The 17,727-nt window shown below is 47.9% G+C and overlaps 1 protein-coding gene across 1 annotated transcript in view; it reads left to right on the top strand.

Annotated features, from left to right (window-relative positions):
• The window catches only part of LOC138264554 (UAP56-interacting factor-like), a 263,113-nt gene that overhangs the window by 186,317 nt on the left and 59,069 nt on the right, over positions 1–17,727 (top strand). Inside the window, exon 8 of the mRNA XM_069212551.1 lies at positions 3,819–3,918. Within this exon, the coding sequence (XP_069068652.1) occupies positions 3,819–3,918 (100 nt within the window). The remainder of the gene's footprint in view (positions 1–3,818; positions 3,919–17,727) is intronic.

Genomic DNA, 17,727 nt, shown 5'->3' with positions numbered 1-17,727 from the left:
CCGCCGGAAGTGTGAGACTTTCCACTCTGCACCCGACGCCCTCGGCTCGACCTGTGGAAAACAAACACATCAGAGAGGACTCCCCGGCGACTGGGAGTCCGTGAGTAACCAGAGATGACCCCCCTGAGCCCCCACAGCGACGCCTGCAGAGGAAATCCAGAGGCTCCCCCTGACTGCGACTGCCTGTAACTAGGGACCCGACGCCTGGAACCAACACTGCACCCGCAGCCCCCAGGACCTGAAGGAACCGAACTCCGAGGCAGGAGCGACCCTCTGCCTAGCCCAGGTGGTGGCTACCCCAAGGAGCCCCCCCCCCCCCCTGTGCTTGCCTGCATCGTTGAAGAGACCCCCGGGTCTCCCCATTGCTTTCAGTGCAAAACCCGACACCTGTTTGCACTCTGCACCCAGCCGCCCCTGTGCCGCTGAGGGTGTACTTTCTGTGCCTGCTTGTCTCCCCCCCCCCCCCCCCCCCCTTCCTGTGCCCAACAAAACCCCCCTGGTCTGCCCCCTGAGGACGCGGGTACTTACCTGCTGGCAGACTTGAACTGGGGCACCCCTGTTTCCATTGAAGCCTGTGTTTTGGGCACCTCTTTGACCTCTGCACCTCACCGGCCCTGAGCTGCTGGTGTGGTAACTTTGGGGTAGCCTTGAACCCCCAAAGGTGGGCTACCTTGGACCCAACTTTGAACCCTGTAAGTGTTTTACTTACCTGTGAACTTAACATTTACTTACCTCCCCCAGGAACTCTTGATTTTTGCAGTGTCCACTTTTAAAATAGCTTATTGCCATTCTTGTCAAAACTGTACATGATATTGTGATTATTCAAAGTTCCTAGAATACCTGAGTGAAATGCCTTTCATTTAAAGTATTACTTGTAAATCTTGAACCTGTGGTTCTTAAAATAAACTAAGAAAAGATATTTTTCTATATAAAAACCTATTGGCCTGGAATTGTCTTTGAGTGTGTGTTCCTCATTTATTGCCTGTGTTTGTACAACAGATGCTTAACACTAGCCTCTGATAAGCCTACTGCTCGACCACACTACCACAAAATAGAGCATTAGAATTATCTCTTTTTGCCACTATCTTACCTCTAAGGGGAACCCTTGGACTCTGCGCACACTATTTCTTACTTTGAAATAGTATATACAGAGCCAACTTCTTACACCAACAAATATAAAATATCAAAATTTTAATAGGAAGGTTGGAGCTTTACTAAATTCTATTGTGGTGACTCATCACCCATACAATATTCCGTTTGATGCACTGGGAGTGTTACCACAACTCATTCTGAGGATACTGACTTAGTTTTTTAGCCCCCGATTTCAAATTCCTTAACATTTGCAGAACGTTTTAAAGTATTTAATTGTGCATTTTGCTTCTTTACTTGTATACATTTTATTAGTCTGTCAATATTGAATTTTCTAAGCAGTTGCTGAGTAGTACTTGTGGACCCCAGTGGTCCCAGGTCCACAGGTAAAGAACCACTGTACTAGGGACTTAATTGCAGCACTTTGTAGGGGTAAGAACACATGCCTAGTTAACAGAGTCCCAGTGCACAGAGCCAAAAACAATTTTTTTTTTTAAATGCCCATTTTTGGTATTGAGTAACATTTTTCCCATGGAACATATTCTGTCTTGGTTATAGTTAGACTTTTCATCCTTGGCGTGGTCTCCCTTAACTTTTTGCCTCTCTTTCCCAGGTTGTTGATGTGTGCTGGACTCTATTTTTGCTGTTTTTGTTGCTCTGGACACTTTACCACTGCTAACCAGTGTTAAAGTGCAAGTGCTCCCATAGAAAATGTGTATGTAATTGGTTCATCCATGATTGGCATATTTGGTTTACTAGTAAGTCCCTAGTGCAGTGCACTAGAGGTGCCCAGGGCCCGTAAATCAAATGCTACTAGTGGGCCTGCAGCACTGGTTGTGCCACCGACAATAGTAGCTCTGTAGACATGGCTCAGACCTGCCACTGCGTTGTCTGTGTGTGCAGTTTTAAACTGCCAGTTCGACTTGACAAGTGTACCCACTTGCCAGGCCTAAACCTTCCTTTTTCTTACATGTAAGGCACCCCTAAGGTAGGCCCTAGGTAGCCCCATGGGCAGGGTGCAGTGTATGTTTAAGGTGGGACATATACTAATTTGTTTTATATGTCCCAACAGTGAAATACTGCTAAATTCAGTTTTCTCTTTTGCAAGGCCTATCCCTCTCATAGGTTAACATGTGGGCTGCCTTTAAAAATGATTAAAGTGTAGATTCCCTTTGGGAGCGGATAGACCTGTGGAGTTTTGGGTCTATGAGCTCACAATTTAAAAACATATCTTTTAGTAAAGTTGATTTCAAGATTGTGTGTTTGAAAATGCCACTTTTAGAAAGTGAGCATTTTCTTGCTTACACCATTTATGTGACTCTTGCCTGATTGTGGATTCCCTGTGTGGGTCAGTTTGACATTTGGAGTGTTTGCAATTCTCTCTAGACAGTGTCACAAAGGGAGCTGGGGTGTAGCCTGCATATCCTGATGAGCCATCTGTGCTAGGAGGGAGGGGAGGAGTGGTCACTCACACCTGAAGGGGCTGCGTCTGCCCTCATTCAATGCAGTCTCCAACCCCCTGGTGTGTGTCTGGGGCCTGGCCCTGGCAAGGCAGGATTTCACAAACAAGAGAGACTCTTCTTGAAAGTAAGCCTACTTCAAAGGGCAAAATGGGTATAAGAAGGGCACCCAAAACCACAGACTTTAGATCACTTCTGGAAACCAAGAGGAACCTCTGCCTGGAGAAGAGATGAAGAGCTGAGGAAGAAGAGCTGCCCTGCCTATGACTGTGCTTTGTGGAGCTATCCTGCAGTCGCTGCTTCTGCCTGTGCAAGAGGACAAAGACTGGACTTTATGTGCCTTCCTGGGACCCTGAAAGGAGAAGCTGGCAGAACAAGAGTAAGAAATCCACACACAGACCGCCGTGCGAGGAAAAGATCGACGCAACTCCGAGACGTGGCTGAAAAATCAACACTCTCGGCTGGAGAAAGGACGCGCAGCATGGCTGACAGAGGCTGGTGAGATCGCAACCCGCACTGCGTGGTTTTCGAATCATCGTGCGGCTGGATTTCCGAATGCAAACATCGATGGGCGTGTGTAAACTACACAAGGCCTGCCCGGACCCAAGAGTGCTGTTCGGATCGATGCATCGCTCTCCTGCGGAGAGAAGAAACGGCGCACGCCGACCCGACTGAAGTAGAAACCATGCACAGTCTCGCTCGCTTGTGATATCGACGCATCGCAAGCCCCTTTTGACGCACACTCGCCCGTGCGGGGTTATTTTTGACATGCCCAGGCACATTTCCACGCTAACAGCGTTAGTGTTATGTTTAAAATCACATGAAGACTCTTTTTGGTTTTTAATTGATAACTTGACTTGTGTATGGTGGATTTTTGTCATTTTGGTCTTGTTTTGTTTAGATAAATACTTTCTATTTTTCTAAACCTGTGTTGTGTCATTTTGTAGTGTTTTCATTAAGTTACTGTGTGTGTGTTGGTACAAATGCTTTACACCTAGCACTCTGAAGTTAAGCCTCTGAAGTGAGCGGGGGTTAGCTGGGGGTGATTCTCTTTTACTCTGACTAGAGTGAGGGTCCTTGCTTGGACAAGGAGTAACCTGACTGCCAACCAAATACCCCATTTCTAACAGTTATGTCTTTATGTAATAGAGATTTGTATTGTAAAAAATTTCTCACTTGATCATTGTCAGCTACTTTTTTTGTAATGAAAAGTATGAATTCAAGTAATAAAATACCTCTTGAGTAACAGAAGTAACTTTTTTTCATCAGAGCCTATGTTCAAAAACGACCCTATGCAGTAGGAACTAAGGGCCCTGTTCAGTCAAAGGGAGTCCCACTCTCCTTCAACGTGGGATCAGTAGCAAATCAGGTATAGTTACTGCATAGCTGTCAAATTTTCATCCTGTTTCTGTTACATTTCTTTGTTTCCAGTCTGGTAATATTGGACATTGCCTCCCCTCACAATTGACATTTTTATTACAGATGTAATCATTGGCCCAAAGTAAAGAATAATATATCAAACTGTGTGTAACAGTGATGTACTCCAGACGTATAATCGTTAACCGCTTTAAAGGAATTTCCTCAAAGTGGTGCGTTTATTGGCCCAAGGACAAGGTTTCAAAATAACAGCTGCAGATTTAATTCCATAAGTGTTCTTTCCCCAGTAGTGTGATCACCTTTCTTCCACAGTCTCCAGCACTACCAGGATTTCCCTGCCAGCATTTCCTTCCGCTAGAGACTTCAAGTTGCAGATTCTTTGCATTTGAAGTTCTCCCAGGCATCAGACTGGTTCAAGGATATTTTTTCGTGAGCAGTACCCCTGCATGCCGTTAGATGGCGTTGATTGGCTGTGTCAGTTGTCGGGGATATGACATTGCAGTTCTTATATAGGCACTACCCTGGCGTGCTGACATCAGTTCTTTTCTTTCCGCTCCAGCTAGTGCTGACCAAAGAGAGCTACCCCTCATTCAATTTTTGACTGGCTTTTTTCTGTCTTTGTCAAAGAGTTTTTCAACTCCTGGTGCGTCGAGGATATCATCAAGGAAGACCGGTTTAAAGCCCTGTGGCTCTTGTCAATGGGCAATGTCCTTGATGGATCCACACCTCATGTGTCTTTGGTGCCTGGAGCACGACCTCGACCTGAAGTTGTGCTCAGAGTGTCGGGCCATGCATCTGAAGGCTTTTAGAGACCGGACCATGAAGCTGATGGTGGCCTGCTGTTCGACTACGCAAGCCGAGACCTTGGCTGAGGAGTCCTCCATTGTCATCGTCCCAATCTTAAGTCCTCGGGCGATCAGGAAAGTTGAGGCACAAGAAGAAATCTAAGCAGTTGAACTGTTTTTTTAGCTCCCCTCATCTGTCGGCCGTCGAGATGAGGTAGCATCAGCGTTCTAGGCCTCGCTCGCTGGAGCCTGCGCTGACTCAGCGCTTCCCCAAGTTTCTGAGAGTTGGAGTGACCCCAGCCCTACTTTGAGAGTTATGCGAGGCCATGCACCTAATTTTTGGGTGGTCCTACACCACTGGAGCGCCTTTGGGCCCTACAGAGTCAGAAGGGGTCGCTTTGGGTTCCGCACCAGTGGGTTCGATGCGGAGGTGCACCAGCGTATCAAGTCCTGGATCCGGACTGACTTCTGTCACACCACTCTGACCTTCCCTGACTCCCTTGGTGCTGCCCGCACCCACTAGTGGTGCCATCCCTGTTCTAATCCCTGACTGACACAGAGCCGGATGGATGTTGTACGACACTGATTCTGACACCAGCAAGAACCTTGCCTCCTATGTCTGATCCTGAGCCCCTTTCTTATGAGCTAGGTTATGGTGATGAATGGGAGGGGTCTCTTGGACACTTTAGAGTACCGTCTCCAGGAAGAAGCGCCTATGGACTGGCATACAAACTTGGGTGAAGCAAGCAGACTGGATACTTCTCCGGATGCTGGCTTGCTTTCTTCCCCTACCGTGGCTACGGAGGAGGGAGCTTCCTATTTTATGGTGGTGAGAAAAGCAGCAGAGGTCCTGGACCTTGAATTGCGTTTGTTGGTTGTCAGGACCAAATTCCTGATAGAGGTGCTTCAGTCAGGAGCGTCCTCTTCATAACCCGTGCTCCCGTTTATTGAGGCCCTCATGGATGTCCTACTGAGCACCTGGTTCAAACCCAGCACAGGGGCTCCTGTGAACAGGACTATTGCCCGCCGCCATAACACCGCTCCAGTGGACCCAAGTTTCATGATGCAACTCCCCACTCCTAAGAGCTTGGTTATCCAAGCCTATTCTTCCCAGGGCATGATTGGGAATCCAAAGGCTGGACACACTTGGGAAGGAGATTTTGTTTTCTTCCACCGGCCTTGCATTGCATTCCGTGAACACTGCATCCTTTTTGGGCCGTTATTCCCACAAGCTGTGGGATACAGATGCGCAGTTGCTACCACAGGTCCATGAGGAGGCCCAGGCTGTACTCTCTCAGGCTGTTGCCGATGGGAGAGATTCAGCAAAGTTCACCATCCGTTGTATACTGGACATGACTGACTCACTAGGCAGAGAAGTTTCGTTGACAGTGGCTGAGGAAGTCTGAATTTTTGGGGGATGTTCAGTTCAGTCCAGTTATTGCACAAATACTTTCACATTGCCTTCTAAGCTAAGCCTGCCTGCTCTTTGTCGAGCTACCAGAGGGTGAGCGCAGAATAATTTAGGTTGTGTTGTGACCTACCCTGACTAGGAATGTGGACCCTACCTGGACAGGGTACATACTTCTGCAACTGGTGAACATACCTGGATGCCATGTGAAGAAAAGTATGTGGGCCAGCTGCTACGCATGTGAAAAATAATAGCGAGTGTTAATTGGCTCAGTATGCTTTGCACTGTGGCTACAATGCGTGGGATTGACAGATATAGCAACTGTACTCCTACAGCTTCCGGGTGAGCAGTTTATCATGGGAGTGACATTATTTTAGTAATGAAGCTACGGACCAGCTCACACAGGGCTCTGTTAGCGGACATAGCGGATTCAAGGGACTTTGTGGAGACATGATCTGGTAGATGCCTGGAGAAGATGTAACCCAAACACACATCAGTACTCTTTTTACTCTAGGGAACACAATTCCTACTCCCACTTAGACTGCATATTCATTCAAAACCCCTACCTTCCTTGAGCCTTAACTGCCTGTTTCCTGACCTGAGGAATTTCAGATCACTCACCTCTGTGTGGAATTGGATGTGCACAGGAGAGGGCAGTATAGGACTGGATATTGGTCCCATGGCTACTGGAACAAAAGGGGGTAGCAGTGGAATTATGCCAAACAATGAGCATCACGTCACAGGTAAGGAACATACATTTCGGTCAATGGTGGTGCTATGGGAAGTATATAAAACAGTTTTAAGGGGGCAAGTAATCTCCTTACTGGCTGCTAAGTGTAAGTAGAGATGACCGCAAATGCAACTGGTTGCAGACCATCTTCTAAGGTTAAATATATTCCATCCGAGTGAGGATTTACGCCACCGAATGGAACTTGCCTGTACGGAATACCACAACCTCGCTACCTGTGCAGCGCGTAAACAGGTGGCTGTGCACAGAAGGATCTTTGAGGTGGTCAATCAGTCTGGGAGATTATTGGCATGGCTGGGCCGCAGGGTCTAAGCGGAGAAATAGGCTGGGGAACTTTGCACTGAGAACTAGGGGAACGTCTCAGGGAACGTAGGGACCACGGAGGAGTTTGCCCACCACTATTCTGAACTGTACACATCCACATTGAGCTGTGCAGTGGAGGAGATCCAGGCTTTCCTCTGAGGTATTCCACTCCCACTCCTCCTGGACACCAGTAGCGCGGCACAAAATGCACAGCTGGGGAGATAGAGGCTGCGATTGGAGCACTGCAGTCTGGCAAGGCTGTTGACGCCAGAGGCCTCCCAGTCAAGCTTTATAAGTTCCTCACTGGCAGGATTTCCAGATTTATGAGGCAGCACTGAAGGAGGGCTATATGACGGGGAAACTCACTCAGACTTGATTTTAGTCATCCATCCACAAAGCAAGGAAACCTGCAGACCTATGTAGCTCCTGTCGACTCATCTCTTGCCTAAATGATGAAACAAAAACCTTGGCCAAGGTGGTTGTAAATTGCGAATTGCTTATCACCGGTAATATAACTGCCTTTATGCGCACCCAAACTCCCCCCATATCACTCCGATTTTCATGCTTGATAGGAGTACGAAGCTGAACCTCCACCGTCTATTTAGGTGTCTTCCCAGTATGATAGATGTCATGATGCCAGCGGTGGTAGTCTCCTTAGAAGCATCCAATACGTTTTTTTGTTTAGAATGGCCCTATCTTTTTCATGTACTACAGAAAAATTAACATTGGACCGTGATACCGGCAATAGGAGGAACTACACAATACTGGTTCCCTGGCATGTGTAAGAGTCAATGGTGAATCCTCCCCTACATTCCTGGCACTGAAGGGCACTATAAAGAGTTGCCCACTATCGCCGATGCTATTTACCTAATACTGGAGCTCCTGTTTGGGTGAGGGGGAATCATCTGATCAGACGTCTGCGCTGGGATACAGATTTGGCGGAGCTGGCGTACAGATTTTGTGGAGAAAGCGTCATTTTTTGCAGACTAATCCTTTTTATGTGTCGGATCCAGAATTATCCATTGACAGGCTAATGCAAGTTATGCATATATATTCTGGATTCTGTATAAACTGGTCGAAATTGGTCCTTCGCCTCCTTCAGCTTAGTATTTTACATAGGACCTATTATACAAGAGTACAGCTGGCCATGATTGGTAGGTCTGATAGTGTTTTGTGTCTCGGGGCTGTAACTAGAGCCATCATTTCTGCTTATGCTGTGTGAGTGGCCCACCATATACCTGCTCTGGGGTAGGGTGGGTTGTGGGTTTGGTAACTATTTATCTAGTAGAGACTTAATCTAGTTGCAGATTCCTTACCGACCCACCCAATCCCCCCCTCTCCCCCTCCCACACCCCCAACTGGCGAACTAATTTCTAGGGACAGGGGTTACCCCTTCAGGGCCTTAGCTCTGTCACACCATTTTCAGTGTTCTTCAGGGCTCTGCGCTTTGGCCTGAAAAGAAATTGACCACTTTGGTTCCCCCTCAGTTTTTCATTTTATACGTTTTTAGGCTGACTCTGCTTTCGGCACCCACACAAGTAAGGGATCACTTTTATCAGGAGACCAAGGGGCAACACTGGGTGATAGGAAATGTGTTCCAGCGCGGTGATCCTACAACTTTCCCACACAAAAATTTGAGGAAAAAAGTAACATTTAAGCTAAATTTGAGGTTTGCAGGGTATTCCGGGTAAGAAAATGCTGGGGGATCCACACAAGCCACACTGCCAGCCGAGTGCCAGTCACACACACCGCTAGCGGAGCTCCAGTCCACGCACACAGCTAGCGAATCGCCAGTCCATGCACAATGCTAGTCAAGTGTCATCCACACACACTGCCAGCCCAAGCGCCAGTCTGTGCACACCGCCAGCCAAGCGCCTGTCCACGCGCACCATCAGCAAAATGCCATTACATACACAGCCAGCCAAATGCCAGTATGCACAGATTGTAGGCCGAAGTCCAGTTCACACAACAGAAATGTTCCCTGGTAGTGGTCTTCTGCGCCTCTCCTTGGGGGCAGATGAACCTAAAAATATCGCTGAAATGGCCATAATGAATGCACACAAAAAAGGGGGAGCGACTCTTGCCTATGGGAATACTCTCTGACATGGCCATAAACAAAGCCCTGGTGCCTAGTGGACTTACTGCCCCACAGGGTGTTGGGGATTGGGGTGGTGGTGTATCATCCGGTTGTAATAAACACCATCTACTGCCCTGAAGGGGGGGGGGCCTGGGGGGAAGTTTGGAGCAGAAAGACGTGCCAATTTTTTTTTGGGGGGTGGGGGGGTTGGTTATCAGAATGCCCATTCTGGGCAACCTCCACCCCTCTTGTGGCTGGGGAAATTGCCCCCATCTGCCCCCCCCTGGAGGGAGGGGGGAGTGTGACAGAAAGACTGTGCTCATTTTCTAGAAAGGGTGGGGGCATTGCCAATCACATACTGGAGAGCCCCCACCCCTACTCTGGCTAAATAAAATACTACCTGGAGCCTAGTGGGCTTTCGGTCATTCCCCACCTGTGGGTGCAGATTGGCAGATTGGAGGCTTTTGCACCCAATACCATCCCCACCCTCTCCCTCTGGGGCAGAAAAACTGATTTACCTGAAAAACGTTGGGGGGGGGGGGGGGGCAAAGCCTTTGCCCAAGGGGCCGCTCCCCCCTCCCTGGTGAATAGTGAGTGGATCCCTGCGTGGGGATCTCCCTCCTTAGGCAATCCCCAAGCAGGGATCCACTAGGAAAGGATAGCATTGGAATGGGGCGATTCTCCCTTTTTTAATGATATCTCTTCTGTCGGCCTCGGTGCTTGGGGGCTGAGATAGCCATTGCCTCATTTCACTTTCATTTTCACTGAAATTACGTCAGCGCGCCATGCACATTGCTAGTCATTTCAGTGAAAACTAACACAGCCTCTGTAGCTGGAAAAGCTCTTTCCCACCTCTCGAGGCTGTTTTTAGAAAAAACAAATCCTCATCACATGCCCACTAAATTCCTCTGCTGTTTACAGCAGATGGATCTGGTGGTTTTGTGATGAGGATGGAACGGTTCTGTCCTCAGCACACGAGCGCCGGGGCTGAGGGCAGAACATTCCGTCCTCAGCACCAAAGGGTTTAAAACAGTAGTGGCAAGACCCACAGGTTCAGATGAACTAAATGAGATAGGATTCAGCAGTACAGCAGCTCAGTCCCCCAATTTATCTGCACAATTATCCCTGAGGGTAAGGAGAGAGGGAACCTCTCTTTGAGAAACTCAGTCATTGTCCTGCAGTGAACTCAGTGCTTTGAATCTGTTTGACAAGGAAATAGAGGGGGTGTAGAATAAATTATCCACAGTCTGCAAGCAATTGGCTGATGACAGTTGTGCATCACAAAGATGGTGATAAAAATAGACCAAAGGGAGAAGTGAAATGTTTCCTGAAGTAGGGGTGGTTAATAACGACCTTGACAGACATTCCCCCACGAACCTCGAGTGCTTGAAATGATGATGATATAGTCCCCCTTAAAGCCCAAGGCTGAGAAGGATGAGAGCCTGGCTCATCAAAACGCAAGTCCCCCATACATTGCAAAAGTTGTTCAATTGCTTGGCTAGTGGTATAAGTAAGCTTTCCGTTAATCCCCTTATGCTATCTAGGGGTTTTCCTTGCAACATATCCAGATCTTCACATAAAGAAATGTTAGTAGGTGATAAGCTCGGAGCGGAAGAGATAACTGGTTTGAGATCCGGGATTCAGGGCCCTTTTTTTTTTTTTTTTTGCCCCCTCATGCCTTTTCCTCTTAGCAGATGGGGCTTTGTTATGGGGCAATACTGATAGCTAGCTGCTGTCATGACTAAGTTCAATATGTGTTGGGGGTTGCGTGAGGTACCAATTGAGGGGCTTGCACAAGATTTACGGTGGAAGAGGTGGCTTCAATAGTAGTCTTTACTGATAGATCAAATGAACAACCAGGGTCTTTAACAGCTGTGGCTGATAGGCGCTGTTCAGCAATTTCAATTTCTTTATTTAGTGCGCCTGCTGCCTTCATGATGTATCCTTCCAGCATGGCAACGCCTGACTTAGGAGATGGAGTGGCCTTACCATTCACCATTATCTGAACTACAAGTATAGAAATGGCTTGAATAACATGATGCACAGAATCTGTATATTGGCCTCACAAAAGAAAACGGGGGGGGTGCATGTTGGCCTGCTAAATGCCAGTGGGTTAGACACATCTCCGGGAACAGAACTGAATTCACTGTTAGAGACCCAACCAAAGTAAGTGCCTTTTTTTCTGCGGTTGCATACAAAGCCGTAGAAGTGTTGAATCTACAGTTGGCCACTGTGTAGACTAAGGCTACGCTTTTGCCTGAGTTTTTGAAGTCTTGGCCATAGAATATTGAACCCTGCCTCCATTTAACAGTGCCTTAACTGAGTCTGTCATGATGGCCTATTCCAGATCTTGGCCGGCTCCATCATTGCTTAGTGATGCAGACGCTGGGAGTCTTATAGGTGAAGTCTTTTTCAAGCAGTATTAATCTGAATACATTTCCCACAGGAAAGGGAGAACAAGATGGTATTCTCTTTGGCTAGTTTTCACTCCAGTTGTGGGCTGCTACATTAGGCTCTGATTTGGTGAGTGAGATTTTGTCTTCCCTGCAAGGGGATTTCCGGAATTTCTTCACACAAACCGACAGTAAGTGGGAAAACATATTCTGAGTGCCAGCTTAGATATATGGACTGTGTTGGTCGGGCTGTGAGCACCAATATCTGTAATCGTATGCATGATTGGATGCCAGTGGGTATTCTGGGGCTATCCAACCTTCTATTATAGACAGTTTGGTGTCAAGTCGGATGTAGTGCTGCCAATCAAGCATAGCAGAGTTAAGGGCATGGCCACAATTTTCTTGCCTTTACATCGATGAAATTTGAACTCCAAGCTGAGAACATCTCAGTGTGAGCAAGGAATGAGGGTTTGGTGCGGTACTAACCCATCTAAAATGTGACTGGGCTTCATGCAGGCAAAGAGTGGAAAAACGAGCAGCTCGACAACCCCTCCCCCCATGGGTTGAAGGTGCCAGGGACTGAGGGCAGAGCTGGAGAGGCGAGGAGTAGGTGCCCCTCTCCTTCCTATGAAGAGCAATGAGATGCAGAGTACCTTCACCAGGTGGTGGGGCCTTTTCTTCCCTGTTCGCTGAGACTAGGGTGGAAGATCGGGTGCGGCCTGGAGGTGAGGCTAAGAGGAAGGTACTGGGCATGGAACACGTGGGCGCCCACCCAGCCACAGACGCACTAGATTCTATCCCGAGGCTTGCCCTTACTTACCGGCTAGTGTGCCTCACTGGTGGATGTCACCACAGCAGGTGGATGGGCCCCAAACCCTGGAGACTAAGGTTCCTCGATGAAACAACCTAAAAGGGGGGCATGCACCTGGATGTCTGAGCAGGAGGTACAGTGTTGAGTTGGAGCCGCTACCCTGCTGTGAGCCGAATAAATGTTTGGGGTGGACCCCGCTGGGATTAACAGCCTTTGGCCCCCTCCATGCGTCTGCTAGGTGTAAAGACTGAGTGCATGTTTGAGCCTGGTGAGAGCCATGAAAGAGGTGGACGAGGTCCCCTTACATGTCGAGTACATGACTGGCCTGACACTGAGCAGATGAGACTACAGGCAGGACCAATTTGAAGCCTTCTCTCGCCTGATGTGCTCTAGAGTAGGCCCTGGCTAAATTAAAATTACTCCTGCATAGTTTTAGGAATTTCCCAATACGCTTGTTACGCAAAATTACCGAAATTACTCCACTTTGTATATTGATGCGCCATTTGTGGTAAAAAGTGACAGCAAATGGTGCACTTTGCACTAAACTTTTACTGCAAATGCACAAGAACAACAGATCACCGTGATTGTTGTTTGCTGTGCTCTTGTTAAAGACATCCTTGCACCAAAAATTGATGCAAGAATGTATTTTGTGTGAAAACGAAGGATTTGCATTTCACACAATTTTGCTGTAATTTTATGAAAGCAAATGACTTTAAATTTGCATGCCCCTAGTCTAGAGAGCTGGTCTACGGGGTGGCTAGTTAGGCACTAAATGAAAGGGGCCAGGGACTATTTACCTGGCTCCCACACAGCTGACATAGGAACAGACTGTGGCATATCCCATTACTTGTTCTGTGGCAGCTTGGGGCATAACACATATAAACCTTGCTGGGACTACCCAGGGTCTTCTGGCAGTACATAGACTATTGCTTAGGTCACGCCAGTAGGTACTGAATAGATGATAGCTAGCTTGCAGCCACAGCTCAAGGACAAGATCATTGGGCCTACAATACGCACAAAGATGGAAAATAAATTGGTTGGAGGCAGACAACCAGAGCACCAGGGTATAACAGGGCTAGTGGGCTAGACCCACAAGCTGCAGCAATGAATAGTATTGTCAAAGCAGTCAAGGACGCTTGCTGTTCATTTCTGAACAGGGTTGAGGAACTGCAACTGATGTCTTCTTGATTCTCCAGCACCTTAAGAATTCTGGGGACCATGTTATGGAGGTAAAGTGGCAAGCCTTCACAGCGGAGGACAACATCCAGTCCATGAAAGATATTGTGCCTGATCTCAAGAAGACTTCGATATACATGGCGAAAAGCATAGAAGCACAGTGCGGAGCTTGTAGGAACAATATTAGACTGGTGTGGGGTACTGGGTGGCTTGGAGGACTCTAACCCCATCTGGCTTTTCACAGACTGGTTCTAGTTGTGAATTCCTCAAGTAGCAGGAAAGATAACTCTCAGGATGTTTTGTGCTATAAAGGGCATGCCAGGCCTTTTCATCCCAGTTTCCTCCCTGGACTCCACTTTCTCCCCAAATCCGATGATCATGTGCTTCCCTAACTACCTGGGTAGATTTGCAGTCCCCAGGGCAGCCTGGAGGGGTGGACAAGAGACATCCAGATAGAATCAAATAAGATCATATTTTTCCAGGACTGTTGGTGGCTGGTGCAAGAGCAATTACAAACCTTCACCTCAGTAAAGAAGAAAATGAAGGCAATGTAGTTGGACCCTGCTCTGATGTTCCCTGTGAAGGTGAGAGTTGCTTTTCAAGATAAAGCCTACTTTGATACATGCAAAGCATGTTGATTGCACTAGCCCCTCACTACATGCGGCTTCCCTAGGACTACACCGGGGTGCCCGTGAGAGAAAGCGGCAGCCACATGGGCAGCACTGAATAGATAGTGCAAGCGAAAACAGTGATGGCAATGAAGGCAGAAGCTGAGATCAAGCTTTAGGCAGACCCATGCAGTTGAGGGACTCACTTCAGACTCCTAGTGTCAATGATGATGATGATCCACTTGGCACTTGAATTTAGTGGGACAGCATCACAGCTATATAAAAAAAGTGTAGTTAATTCATGTGATTTGATTACTATGGTAATCATGTGAGGCAATGAGTTTGTTCTGATTGACAGACATTACAAGCACCCACCATATTGTTGACTACTGGTATATAATGCAGTAGGCACAGATAAGATAAAATAAGGCCATGGAACATTAGTGGCTTGAACAACAGGGCATGATGTTTCAACATATTAAATGACATTCTTTTGATGTAGTGTTCCTACAGAAAACATACTTCTTAGGCACAAACTGTAGGTTTATTGGTAGACAGAGATATGGTCTTCCATTTTTGGATTCACCCACTGCTCTGGGGGATTCGTAGTTCTGTCATACAAGTCTCTGCCATTTCAGTTTAGGCCGGTCTATACTGCTAAACTGTGGTGGTATGCTGTGCTTATGGACTCCAGCAAAGGGCAGATATGAAACCTACATGTCAATGTGGAACCTGCCATTCCATTGAGAGATTGCAGTCTCTCACAAACCCACTGCTGGCAGCCTGTAGGGGTAGGTTGATTTCTGGAGGAGACTTCAAAAGCATTATGGATGGTGACACAAATGCTGAAGGATGGGCCGCTAGTGTTTGGAAACCTGTTGCCCTGGGCCTCAGCACTAGACCTCACTTTTGAACGTGTGGCATAAGTAGCATCTAGGTGAGAGGACATAAACATTTTTCTGTTCCTTTCTCCTGCTTGGTCTGTTTTTACCTGCTGGCAGCAGAACTGGGAAACCTGTCCGCAATTCAAATTCTGCTGTGTGGCCTCTACGACCATTCTCAAATAGAAAGGAAGCAACACCATGTAACTGAGGTCCTATAGGAGTATGGCTCCTAAGCCTACTGTCAATTGAATCACAGCACTGCCAGAGGTCACAGCCTGTAATGCTAACACCCATCAGTAAACCCAAGGCATGAGTTCACAGTAAGGCTAAAGAGTAGACTTTGACCATGTTAAAATTGGAAAGGGAAATACTCTGCCTAGAAAACAGTGTGTAACCTCATTCAACATAGAGGTAGTTTGATGCCTGGAATCAACAAAGCTTGATTATCTGCAGGGTTCTACTGATACCACAAGGGTGTGGAATGGGCTGTCTCACATCACAGGTTCTGAGACTGTGGACAAAGGCAAGTAAACTGATATGCTGATTGGCAACTAAGGACTTGGCACTAAGTAATCCCCTATATTAGTATCACCACGGGTGCAGACAGTGGATTCCTCAGCAATTGCCACAGAATTTGTATAATACTACAAGCAGCTTTACCCAGCCATGCAAAACCTGAGCAGAGAATGGTAACATCCTATTATCTGAGGCTTTTTGCATGAGCCCCCAAGACAATCTAAGCAGGGAGGCTATGAATATACTCCTTTTAAAGCAGTCAATTCTGTAATCAGAAAGACCACAATATCCAAAGGTGTTCCGGCTGAGTTTTACAACATATTTGCCTCTATTTTGGCCCCTCATGGGATGGCTACCTTCGAAGAAGGTGTAGAACAGGGTTACTTTCAGCAAAATCTAGGGGGGGGACCACTACTTTTGGTGATCCCAAAGCCAAGTAAACAATTGGACAACTGCTCTTCTTATCAACTCGGTCCATGGGACTCCACCCAAGAAGGGGAGTCTGAGGTGACCCTTGGGAGAGTCACTAGAAGATGCAGCCCCCACAGGCGGCTCACAGGTACCAAGCATAAGAGTTGCAGTGAGGCCCACTCAGTGCACCTGAAGAAGAGTCCCACGTCACTGGAGCAGCAGGCAGGAGACTGCTTTGCAGGAAGGATTGCTGTGGGCCAGGGCTACACAGAGTCTGAAGATTCCTTGGAGGAGGAACAAGCAAGCCTTGGTAGCTGCAAGAGTCGCATTGCACAGGGGTACTGTCCTTCAAGGAGAGGCAAGGGCTTACTGTCTATCAAGTTGGACAGCTGGTAGAGAGGACCAAGGAGACCACTCCAGACTACCATCTCTGATGCAGGATCCACGCAGCTCCGGAGGAGAGAAGATCCACACAGACGGTCATCATTGCAGTTGGTGCCTGTGGACGCAGGGGAGTGATTCCTTCACTCCAAGGGAGATTCCTTCTTACTTCTTGTGCAGACTGAAGACTCTTCGCCCTCTGAGGATGCAGGTAAATGTTGTAGCTGCTGGAGGGAGCTGAGAAACAATGTTGCAGAGCGGAGTTGTTGCTGAAGTTGCAGATAGTCCGTTCCTGGAGGGTTCATTTGCAGTCCGGTGGCCAGAAGATGAAGTAAACGATTCAGATGAGTCCTGCTGGAATCTTTCACGTTGGATCTGAGGACCCAGCCGAGAGGGACACTCTAAATAGCTCAGGAAGGGGGATTGATCACCTATCAGGGGGAGGCTGTGACGTAACCTGCCTGACTTGGCCACTCAGATGCTCGCAGGGGCCTCTGCCTACCTTGGATTCAAGTGGCCACTTGGAGGAGCTCTGGGCACCACCCCTGGGGTGGTGATTGTCAGGGAAGTGGTCACTCCCCTTTCCATTGCCCAGTTACACACCAGGGAAGAGACTGGGGGTCCCTGGACTGGTGCAAACCGATTTATGCAAGGAGGGCACCAAATGTGCCCTTCAAAGCATACCAGTGGCTTGGGGAGGCTACCCCTTCAAGCCATGTAACACCTATTTCCAAGGGAGAGGGTGTTACCTCCCTCTCCCACAAGAGATCCTTTGTTCTGCCTTCCTGTGCCTGAGCTGGTCACGCAGGAGGAGAGCGGGAACCTGTCTGAGAGGTGGCAGCAGCGCAGGCTGCCTGGAAAACCCCAGAAGAGTAGTATGGGCAATGCTGGGGGTCATCTAAGGAACCCCCAGAGTGCATGGAATCATAAAACCAATACTGGCAACAGTATTGAGGTATGATTCAGACATGTTTGATACCAAACATTGCTAGGTTCGTAGTTACCATTATTGAGCTGGGCACAGTGCCTGTATCCAGAACAGGAGCAAAATGGCTTCCCCGCACTTACAAAGTCCAGTGTAGTGGAGCTGGAGTTCTTAGGGTCACTGCTGCTCATGCAGAAGTGCCCTCACGCTCAGGTACCTACCCTCTGGACTAGGAGGGCCTACCATAGGAGTGACTTACAGTGACCTGGAACAATGACCTGTAATGAAAGGGTGCATGCACCTTTTCACACAGGCTGCAATGAAAGGCATGCAGACACATTTTGCTTGGGCTCCAATGGGTGGCACATTGCTGCA

The sequence above is a fragment of the Pleurodeles waltl genome, chromosome 2_1 (assembly GCF_031143425.1).
Source record: "Pleurodeles waltl isolate 20211129_DDA chromosome 2_1, aPleWal1.hap1.20221129, whole genome shotgun sequence".
Lineage (NCBI taxonomy): Eukaryota > Metazoa > Chordata > Amphibia > Caudata > Salamandridae > Pleurodeles > Pleurodeles waltl.
Note: the sequence above shows the minus strand (reverse complement) of the source record. Positions and strands in the feature narration are given on the sequence as shown.